The sequence below is a fragment of the Poecilia reticulata genome, linkage group LG2, assembly GCF_000633615.1.
Source record: "Poecilia reticulata strain Guanapo linkage group LG2, Guppy_female_1.0+MT, whole genome shotgun sequence".
In the NCBI taxonomy this organism is placed as follows: domain Eukaryota; kingdom Metazoa; phylum Chordata; class Actinopteri; order Cyprinodontiformes; family Poeciliidae; genus Poecilia; species Poecilia reticulata.
This window is the reverse complement of record NC_024332.1, coordinates 29,175,101-29,186,805: the sequence shown is the minus strand read 5'-3', so window position 1 is coordinate 29,186,805 and position 11,705 is coordinate 29,175,101. Positions and strand designations below refer to the sequence as shown.

The 11,705-nt window shown below is 37.4% G+C and overlaps 1 protein-coding gene across 4 annotated transcripts in view; it reads left to right on the top strand.

Annotated features, from left to right (window-relative positions):
* frmpd4 (FERM and PDZ domain containing 4) overlaps window positions 1–11,705 on the top strand; it is a 54,022-nt gene that overhangs the window by 15,992 nt on the left and 26,325 nt on the right. For 3 of the 4 annotated variants that reach the window (XM_008400422.2, XM_008400432.2, XM_008400440.2), the window contains exon 2: window positions 7,803–7,919. In XM_008400422.2, coding sequence (XP_008398644.1) covers window positions 7,803–7,919 — 117 coding nt within the window. Of the gene's footprint in view, window positions 1–7,802; window positions 7,920–8,115; window positions 8,380–11,705 lie in introns of those variants that run through there. The other variant, XM_008400451.2, reaches the window with a different exon arrangement.

The window sequence follows — 11,705 nt, the reverse complement described above, 5'->3', positions numbered from 1 at the left end:
TGTGTGTGTGTGAGTGAGTGAATCAGTGAATGAGAGAGAGATAGAGAAAGAGAGAGAGAGCGATGTTCAGGGTAGTGTTGTTGCCCATAGCAACAATGTCTGAGCTTTACCAAAGACTAACTCAGCAATGTAAGATTTTGTTGGAATATTAGGGAAGATAGACACCCTAATTTTAAAGTGAATGTTGGTGTGCAGAAGATTCGCATAGTAATAATCTACAAGGCAAAATAGCTCTAACTCCATTTCTTGTGATTGTATTGATGTGTTCTTGTTATATAATTCCCACCATAAGKATTTTGTTGCATATCAGCAAGGAACAGCCTTTTCTTCCCCTTGGCTCCAGTAAATAAAAAAAATAAAAAACTGACAAAATGGCATGCTTACTCACAAAGGCACATAAACAGCAGGAGAAAACTGAGTTGTCTACTGTAGCTACAGCATCATACCTGACCTCTCTAGCAGTCATAGCATTCACAGTAACATTTCGATAGCAGGATGTAAATAACAGATTTGACTGTTTTTCTGCCATGCTGCTATATTGGCCAAAGGCTTAAAGCCATGTTGGTGGTTGGTGAAGTCAAGCAGAGGGCAGATGCGCTCTGAAACAAAAGGCTGTCTTATGTGCCTTCAAGATGAGAAGCAGAGGGAGAAATCTTTTAATCAAAAATGTTCATCTACAGCCCTGCTCTGCACATCGCCTCAATTTCTTCCCATGAGATGCGCATTTCTGTCTCTCTACAGATTTCATATTCAGACAGAATCCCATTAGCAGCCTGTCTCTGCATACATGTCTGTTTATTGCAACACCACTGGCAAAAAAACAAAAAACTCTCACGCTCTCTTCAATGTGTTTCACAAGGCATCTTAAGTCATATTTGCAACATTTCCTATTACACAAGGGACCAAAACATATCTTTATTCTTCAGTCAGCTTAGAAAATATTTCCTGGGCTTGTAATAGAGTGACAAATCTTACTCACACCATTAGGTGATTGAAGACATTGAAGACATTCACATTTAATGACTCATTGTGTCTACTACTATTTACAAAAGACTACCAATGAAACTGAGCGAGTACCACTGTCAGAAGTTTACTTGGATGAAGAGCATATTCATTTTTGGCTTTTAATGTTAAATTTGAACCATCCGTTTTTTGATAGGCATGAAAATACAACATTTAATTCCGATACACTGTAGAACATTTGAAAAAGTGTGACTTATTGTGAATTTCCTCATCTAAAACAAGGTTGTGGCAAAGTTCTGTCTAGATATATGACTATTTTTTATATGAGAAATTTCTCATTTATGCCAGTTGGTTTCTTGGCATTGACCAGGCTTTGTTGTAGTCAAGACCACCTAAACCTGAGACCAAGTCAAGACCAAGACTAGAGTGTATCGAGACCGAGACAAGACCAAGACCAACACCCCGCTCTACACAACACAATAAAATGTGAAATATAAAAAAACTGCTTCTCAAATTGATCTGCAAGATCTACATTCTCCTAAAAACACCTAGATATTAAATCCTTAGAGCTGAAATAAATTAGAATTATCAATTCAAACTCTTTCTTCTGCTTTGCTTCTGTCTCCAAGTCACAATCTGCAGAGGTTTCACATTGCCCCTAACAAGTAACGCCCTGGGTGGTTGCTCATATTGTCAGAAACCACCACTGTCTGCAACATTAAACATAGCAATCATGACAATGCACTAAGTATTCATCCTTGGACAGGAACAACAAGCAAGAAATAATCTGGCGCACTGTTCTGCTCTCTCCCGCTGCATGAAGCCAGGTAGCAAATGACAGGTGACGAAAATAATCAAAGAGCAATGAGCATGTGCTGTGTATTATCTCACGTTCATGTATTTTATTTATTTGATTGTTAAATAAACATATATATTTAATACAATATAATGATAACTACTGTAGTATGCGCGGAGCATTACAAAAACAAAGAACGGTCCCCAGTGAAACTCCAGTACTGTCGTTCATAGTAAAGAGCCGTTCAGACGTATCGACTCATTCGTGAATATCACATCCCTATATTGAAGAATTTGGTCACAACATTGTTGACATATGCAACATGTCAGTCAACACCTCTGCACAATAAGCGCAGTAAGTGACAGCTTTATTTCATCGCAAATGCAACATTTTGTCACTGCACAGCTAACTTTGCTAGCTTCACTTTCACATGGCTTACCTTTGTCTGAGCTTCCTCAAAGTGAGCTAGAAGTTGGACGTACTCCCCGCCGTCTCTGGAAGCGAAGCGCTGCTGAATTCACATGTCGTCATATGCTTTCTTATGATTTATGTAGGTAAATTTATTACCTACAATTAGACAGACATCTTCTCCCGCTCCGAGACAAACTGCGCACTGTCCCAGAGTACTCAGGGTGCCGCGTGCGAATTAAAGGGGGAGGCGAAGGGTGGCAGCGGTAACAGAAACATTAATTAGTAAGTTGCGTTATTGCTTGAATTTAAATCGGTATGTTTTGCATCCAGTGGAAATGAGGATGTTTACAAATAAACTGGACAATATGCTGACAGTTTAATGATATTTCCACAGTTGTGGTCTTGACTGGTCTGGATATAAAATCCCAATGTCCGAGACCGAGACAAGACCGAGACCAAATGAGGTCGAGTCCGAGACGAGGCCGAGACCGTCAAAAAGTGGTCTCGACGGGATCCAGCATAAACCATAGATGAAGGTGATTGTTTTGTAAAAAAAAAAAAATTCTTCAGTCCTATTTTGAAACCTAGTCAGAACAGTGACACTGGAGTTCCAACATATCCCAGGTTTTTCAATTATTTTTTTTTTTTTGTTTAGAGCAAGAGTTTGCGTCGGATGAATGGAGATACTTAAGCTGCCAACAGAATCAATTAATCAATCAATCAATCAATCAATCAATCAATCAATCAATCAATCAATCAATCAAATTTTATTTGTATAGCACATTTCAGCGGCAAGGCATTTCAAAGTGCTTTACATAATTAAAATAAAACGCTTATTGTGGCTACAAAATACGAGTGGTCAAGGTGCAACTTCCTAAAGACATTGATCCATATAGTGCTGATAAAAAAATATATTTGAGCCTGCATGCATAATAGAAAATGTGTATCCAATTAACATTATGATCTCAATTCCTGTTTCTAAACTTATTGAAGTTGGATGTTGTATGACTATTTCATCCCATAAAAAGTAACGAAAATAAAAATCTAAGGATTTAAATGTTTTAAATTCCAAAACATAGCATGACATTCACACACATGATGACTGAATGTTGACTTCTTTATTTTGGGAGACTGGAAGCTGTCCTCAATATCTTTCCTGAAACATGAGTTCAATAAAATATAATTAGCTGCATGGGATGAATGTATTTCTATCTTTCAGATATGATGGCCATGCAAACTAATGCTACGTTTACTGTGGCTTTCTTGACCTCAGGCTATTCCCTTCTCCTTCCCAAGTGCATGCCGGGAAACTTAAAAGGGAATTCATGGTTTGGTCCCCCTGGCAATCAGCACATAAACATCACTTGCAGCCATGTGCAGATGGGAGTCACTGATGCAAAGCACTTGTCAAAGGAAATAATGCTCTGAATACCTCATGAAAGAACAGTTTTATTGCATTCTCCATGGATTTACAGCAAACATTTGTTGCCGGAACAGGGTTTCATATTGCCAGCCCTTGTGGATTGTTGGTGTGAATTATTCAAACTAACTTGAGTGTCTGTGTTGGAATGTTGCTCCTCCAAGCAGTCGCCTTTTCTATAATGCATTATCACTCCCTTCATGATTAGGATATGCACCCTTTATGGTTGTTCTGTGACAAGCATGTGTTGAAAAACACGGAGGTTTAAAATGAACTTCTTTGATTAAGGAAACATAATGGTATTGTGGATCCAGTCTTTGTGTGTGAATGGCTGAGAAGTAATCTCCCTTTTTTTCAGACACTATTAAATTATTTTTCTTAAGATATTAAAATTAAAATTAATGAATACATGTAAAAAATATTCATGTTTAGTTTTAAATATTAAAAATCTGCTTTCTGCTGTGATTGCAAAGAAATTATATTGATGTATTTCATCTTTTTTCAAACAAGGAGGTAGATTTTTTTTTCCTATTGGCCTTAATATTTTTAAATATCCTCCTGACTACCAGGAAAAAAAAAATATTGTCCAATCACCATTTTTTTTAAATCCCACAGTCTTTGTAAGGTAATAAAAGGTTTTATGCACTTACTTTGTCTCTTCCCATAAAATGTGTTATTACTGATGAACGCCATTTTTATGAATTAGAAAAAGGTACGTACAAAAGTACCACCCCTTCACATGTGGTATCATTAAAAAACCCTAAATGTCCTCTCCAGATACCAAAAGGAATTAATTCAGTAGAATGCAGGGGGTGGGAGATATTCAAGTTTAGAAATGTCCTCTACAGAGGAAAAAATGAACTACTGGTAGTCAGGAGGATTGGTTATTTTAGCAAATCAACCAGTAGGATCTAAAAATATCTCAAATCATAATGCCATCAAGCATTTTTAGGTTTAACAAGTTCCCCACTGACCTACATTTAGCTCCCCTTTTACTTCTAATTGTCGTGCAATGACTCTTGGGTAACCTGTTCATGAATTGTGTAGCATGGCTTGCCTACTTAGAGCTTGATTACTTAGTCCGATGTGACTGTGCAGGTATTATTTATTAATGCCTGATGAAGAAGATCAGTTTCACTGTCCGCCAGTGTGTGAACCCTCTGAGCCTCTTGGTTAGTATGGACTGTTGCGACTGACTGAGTGGCATGATGGGCCTCCCATGTGCAGACTAAATAAATCAAAGATCATTGTATCTTTGACTGCAGTGTCATTACAAAGTCGGTGAGACAGAAAACTGATTTTCTGAGACACCTTTTTTTTCGGATTAGAAACATATCCTGAAGAGACGTCATTTGAAATTGTAAGTACACTTTATTATGTTGTAGACCTTGGGAGAAATGTCAAACATAACCCTGCGAGGATGTTGTCTTATATTCTGCAGCCTGGAAATTTTAATCATGCTGGAATTCTTTATTTTAATCTGGATGAGTTTGCATGGTTGTTTTTACAGTTTTAAGACTTATGACAGAGATGGTCATAGAGCTAATAGTGTCTGACATCCTGATTTGAGCAGTTCTAGATATACGGCATTGAAGCCTGTCCTGTGGGTCAAATAAATTCATATCAACATACCAACACCACTGATTTGGGAAAGAAATCAGATTGGTTGGACTGTTTAGAGGACTCTGAAAGTAGAACACTGGCAGCTTTTTCAAGGCACAGATGGGCATTTACATTTCTCACAAATAGATTGGGAATTGAGTCTGAAACTTGAACTTGAGTTGCGTTTACACTGYACAAWGAGGTGAGAGTTCAGTTCAATTTAGTTTACCTATATAATTAATCTCAAATATGTAATCTCAAGGCAATGTAATAAAAAAGTTAATTCAACCATAAATACATTCCAACTGATCCTAGTTATCAGACAGTGTAGTCAAGTTAATTCATTTCATTATTATTAAAAAAACGTTCTAAGTAAACACTGCAGATTTAATCGAATTGACTTGCAGCATTTACTCCTTGTGGTCAAGCATGTAGCAACAGTGGACAATCACTTCCATTGTGTAATCACTCATACTGAACATACATGCAGCAACAGTGGAGAGGAAAAACTCCTCTTTATCAGGAAGTAACCTTCAGCACAATCAAAACCTGGCTCAGTGTGGTCGGCCATCTGCCATGATTGATTGGAGGCTGGAGAATACAGAGCATACACACAAAAAAGAAACATAAGCATTGATCAAGTTGTACTTTGCGTGTTAGAGAAAAAAATGGCCATCAAGTTAATGGCCATAGTAGCTCCTTTAGTGGCTTCTTCTGGGAGAGAAGCATAGCTTACCAGATTAGCTCTGAGCAGGTTTTAAAGTACATAGGATAAACGAAAGGACATACAGTTGCTGCAAAATCTCAGCCAACATCTTTGTATAGGACAGACACAGGGTTAAAGACTGAAAGACAGGGCCAAGGGCATCATCGAGGGAGAATGTAAAGTTGTTGGCAGCAGTAGCTCAGCCAATGTCCCCCTTCAGGAAACTGTCAGCTAAACAAAGTGCCAGATCAGAGGTGGTTTCTACGAGTAAAAAAGAACAGAGACAATATAAAGCTTAAAGTTGAAATATCAGCAAATAATGCAAAATTGGAGAGACGAAGAACAGCAGAGCAAGGAGAAGTGGTCAGTGTGTTCACCAGTAGCCTAAGCCTATATAGTAGTTTAACTACAGAGTTTGCTAATGATAACCTAAGCTACTCTAACTACAGGCTTTATCAAAATGAAAGTTTTTATCCTAGTATTTAAAGTAGACAGGGTGTCTGCCTCACAGACAAAAACTGGCAGTGAGTCTCACAAGAGAGGAGCCTGATCTTCCTCCCATTTTACCTTTTGAAAATGTATGAACAAAACAGTAAACGTGCAGTCTGAGAGCAAAAAAATAAAATAGAAAAATAAATGGATCTATCCTGTTAATTTTCAACTAAACTCTGCAGTGTTTTGGATGAGTTTTAACTGCATTTAGTGGATTTAGTGGACTTCCTGATTGTAAAGAATTACAGTAGATGATGTAACAAATGGATGAGGCAGCAAAGTACAACAATAGATGTACTAGGAAAACAGAGCATGTTCACTATATGGACTTTTTTTCCTTTTAATGAATCAACCATGGTTCTAATCTACACAACATCTCTTAAGTGTTTTTTTTTTGCTATAGTCAAGGGTATTTAAGAGTTGTATAATTGTACAGCCATCACGTTTTACTGAAAATATCTTTGAAGATTATAAAAAATTATTATAATCTCGCATAATGCACAGGGATTTTTTATTGATGTCGCATTAAGTTGCCATATGAACAAAACTACAGCGAGACACACTCTCATGTAAATATGTAAGACAGTCGTGCACAATTCATTATCATTGGTACTGTAACTGGGGGAAACATTTTAGGGGGAAAGAAAAAGGAGCTTTGAATAATAAATGTGAAGAGCCCTGTTACATGGCAGACAAGCCTTTGAAGTGACATAACTTTCTGCCACCACTTTCCAGCATCACCAGTGTGCAGACACAAAGGCAGTGATAAAAGGAAAAAAGTAGGGGGTGCATGCAAAAAAAAAAAAAAAAAGACACGACTGTGTTCCAACCCATCCCACTTTTCTGGAAAGCCTCCACTCTACCGACTTGTGGCTCAAAGAAATGACTCTGCATAGCTTGGGTTTGTCAACAAAATCAGACAACGATGCGGCAGCATTTTGAGAGTTGCTACAATAATAGTTTTCTGGTCTTCCAAGAAAGGTTATCAGATCAGTTTAAGATTGAGTCACAGAAAAAAAAAAGAAAAAAAAAGCTGGTTAAGAAGAAGATTTGTGTGTGCTTTATGTTTTAAACACTGTGCTGACATCCACAAATAAAGCCAGTTTCATGCCTCTGAAGCATAGGAGTGAGGCATGACAACTCTGCCTGGATCGAGCTTATGTAATTAATTTTTGATTTGCATTCACTCACTGATCTGCGCCTATGGAACGTTGTTTGTCACATTGGACTCAGAAACCCCCTTTGTACTTGACTGGGACTCTATCGTGTCAGTGCGATCTGTTTTTGGGATGTGGATATGTTGAAATGATTGGATATTATTTCTAGCTCATTTAAAAGTTTGAACTTTCTCCCCAACTTAGAGGTGGTTTCAGGGTTTCACGTAGTTCTTTTCATGTTCTGCACCTTTGCAGCCACAGGACCAAATCCTCCGGTTGGCCGCCCCCTTCAGGGACCTGGAGTGCTTCCCAAGGACCCCCAAATGGATGGGACATGGGCACCATCAGAGAGGGGCGTGACTGCTACATCAAGTAAGTGCCCTGTGTTTAAAGAAACAGAGGGGGAGCTCTCTCCATCCCAGATGTTTCATGAGTGCTTTGCCAACCTGTGATTATTCCGGCCACGTCACTGCCTCCACACTGTCTCCATCAGTGCATTCAGAATACTGATTCTTTTTTCTCTTCCCTCCACTGCTGCACGCACTCACTGCCCCTGCTGACTGCCTTTCTCTCTCCTTCTCTCTCTCTCTCTCTCTCTAGCTCTCTTTCTCTCTCACTCCGATACACCCACTATACTTTCTTATGCAGTCTCCCAAATGCAGAAGAGGAGTTTAGAGGGTGTGAGTGTGTATTCTGCTGCGGTGGATCAAATTTACCAGCATAATGTTTTTTTTTTTTTTTTCTTATTTTTTTACAAGAGAAAATTGGGATATTATGCTATCAACGTAGTTGATCCTTCATAAGTGGCACTTCAGGCAATCTGTCCAGGCAGGTAAAAACAACACAGATTTTTTTTTTTGTAAATTGTCTATGTGCAATATAGTTTAACAAGTGAGTGTTTTCTCTTTTGCTGGGTGTACTGTACTAGAAAATGACTGCTGTGCATGCAAACCTGTTCTGTAAAATATTTACACACAATGTTAATTATTTTTAGTTCATTACTAAAAAGTAAAATACAGCAGAAGTGTGGATTGTTGTTTCAAATGCATCCAAACAAGCTAATATTAGAAATGATTCTCAAAAGAGGAGTAGAGCACTTGTCACACATGGGTCGTAGCACGAGAAGCGTGATGTCAGAGGAGTTATATAAGAAGTACGGAGCAGTGAAAGCGCTGGATGCCGAGTGTGTCTGCATGAGACAGATCATGGAGGCTTGTTTGGCTCCAGCTTCTGCTTTCTAAATTTGAGGAAGACTCATGAATAATCAAACATCTCTTCCTGAAACTGTCTGAGGTTGAGTTTGGGCTTTATTGGCTCCCGGGTGCTGATGTTAAAGTCTTGTGTTTTCCTCAGCGTAACACATGCCAAGACTGCATGACACGAGTGCATGAATAAAGTACTATGGGTTTAATATTTAGTTTGACACTCTTTTTTTTTTTTTTTGCAAATTGGGGTGTACTTTAGAGACCGATACAAAAATGTACTGAAAAGTTGATGAGCACAATGCGTTCATTATTCATCAGTAATAAAACCAAACAGTTCGATTTTTACCAATAAATTAGGGTAGATATTGCTACTTTTAATAGCAATTTTGCTCTGAGTCAGATTTATAATTTTTTTATAATAAAAATTATTTTGCTCATCTGGTTTGTCCTTTAAAAGAATAAAAATGATTAGGCATAATATGGTAATTAAATATTAAATGTTGCAAATCTATTTAACAGGAGGAATGAAAACCTTTTCCCAACAAATGTGTTACTGTTTCAGTGCTAGCCTGAAAGCAAATTTGATCTTACCAGAAGCACTGTCTCTCAACTACTTAGAGCTGKAAATGAATTTTTTTATTTCGTTCAAATATTGTGGTATGGAAATTTTTTCCTTAATTCKTAAAGCCAAACTGTGAAAAGGTATCAACTATCAAATCTGATATGTTGGTATAGTTGTTAAAGCTGAATRTAAACTTTTAAATCAGGTTGTAATATGAACATTTTCCATGAAATCTAYRGCAAAWAGTCTTGTTCATTGGGAACAGCTGCCTCAATCTTAAGAAATGTAGCTTGTTAACAAGGTTAGCTTAATTATTAGCACGGTTGCTAATCTAGTTGATGTTGAACGTATAAACAGTATCTGTTCCAGCAAAGTACCATGTTAGCTTTTTCCACTATCAAGATGCACTGTTCACTTCCTACAAGTGCCTCATTGATAAGATGTTAAACTTGCAAGTTTGACTTTAGCATTAGCGCTATTACCAAACTACCTAAGTTCTTGCTTTAACCCCATAACTGTCACCCTCAAAACACTTATAAGTAAGTAATCATGTTACTATCCCTGTCAAGGGGTTTTAATAAATTCATAAAATTCATAAAATCCACGTTTTCTGCTGGACATGAACATAACGATTGAGAGTAACAGCCGACCCAACCAACCTATCCAGTTAAATTCTAATCAAAAGAAATAGAATTTGTTACAAAATAAAGTGGCTAATGTTGAACATTATATTTACAAACTAGCATGCTCAATTAAAATTGTATTTAATGGCCAATACATAACTCAACATAACTCATTTTTACAGTGCAGAGGAATGAAATGTGCAGCTGCCTTTCTGCTAGGTAAAAAAATATTTTGAAACTTGTGATGACATGTAATGGTCACACATGGTACACTTTGCAGAGCATTAACACTACGTACCTAGAGACAAGTTTTATTTATTTATTTATATTTATTTATTTTCTGTGCAATATAGTGTGCATAATTTTTAAGTAATTCAACATATTATATTCACTCAGGCTTACAGTATAGACAAAACTGAAAAGGCAGAAAAAATATTAAACCATGGCTTCATTTCATGAGAAAGAAACATGGCATTAAGAACCTCATCAAATCAGGATTTTGAGGCAAGAAAAACAGGATATTGCTATGGTTATAGACTTACTTCCCTCTACTGCTACCCCCAAAACAGCAAGAATTCAGCAAGAGAGCACATGGAAATACACTCTGCACACAGTGCATCAGACYAATGTTTCCTTCTGCCTATTGTTGTCCGCCTTATTCATGATAAAAACCCTCAGCATAGCTTGTGATTTCTGTACAAAGCGTTGTGGAGCTACGCTAGTAGCTAATGGTTGTGATTAGAAGGCATTAGATGCATGGCTGTCTGCACAATGGGAACCTAGCCATGTTCAGCAGGTGGCCTTGGAGGGGAGGGAACAGTGCTCTTCCTGAATGCACAAGTCCATATGTTTTTGATCTGCGCACAAGCTGCTGAGTTTGTTTCTCTACAGCAAAAACTAACAAACTCTCTTTCTGCATACATTTTATTTCTTTCTATATTTTCAAGCCATATCCTGCAGCAGCTGTTGTTCCTATATAAAGAGAGAATCACGGCATGGCGTTTGTGTAATGGGGAACACGTTTCTTTGTATTATTTAGCAGTTTTAGAGGATGTATATTTCAAAGTACAATACTTTTAAGTCATGAAAATTTGTCAACATATGACCATTCCAATCACACCATTTTTAAATTGCAAATAAGGCTTCTTAAAAATCGCATTGTTTGATTTCTGTGTTTGAAACTTTTGTCTCCATGGCAGCACATTGCAAGTTACATATGTTCAAATTTATTTATAAAACCTATGAGCTATAACGATTCTTTTAAGGGTTCTTGATGCTATAACATAGCATATTTCTCCAAGACATTTTTAAATTATATTTATGCCAGTAAAATTAATGCACATTTTTGCATAGTTGATGAGTCCATGCTGTAGCATTGATACAGTTTAGTTTTTTTTACAAGCTCCAATTTGTTCTACAGGCATGGTCTGCAGTGGTGGGAAGTAACGAAGTACAAGTACTTCGTTACTGTACTTAAGTACAATTTTCGTGTATCAGTACTTTACTTAAGTAGATTTAATAATGGGGACTTTCTACTTTTACTCCACTACATTTTACAGTAAGTATCTGTACTTTCTACTTCACTACATTTCTACAAAACTGTCTCGTTACTCGTTACATCCAAGTCGCGTTGCTCTTTTTTTCCGTTAAAATGTGAAGTTCAGGGATTTAAGGTGGCTTAGTGTCTGTTGTCACCCATCGGCTCCACCTTTACTCGCACGCGGAGCTCCAGACATGCGCAGTGGTTTCCTCTGAGAAGGAGAAGATG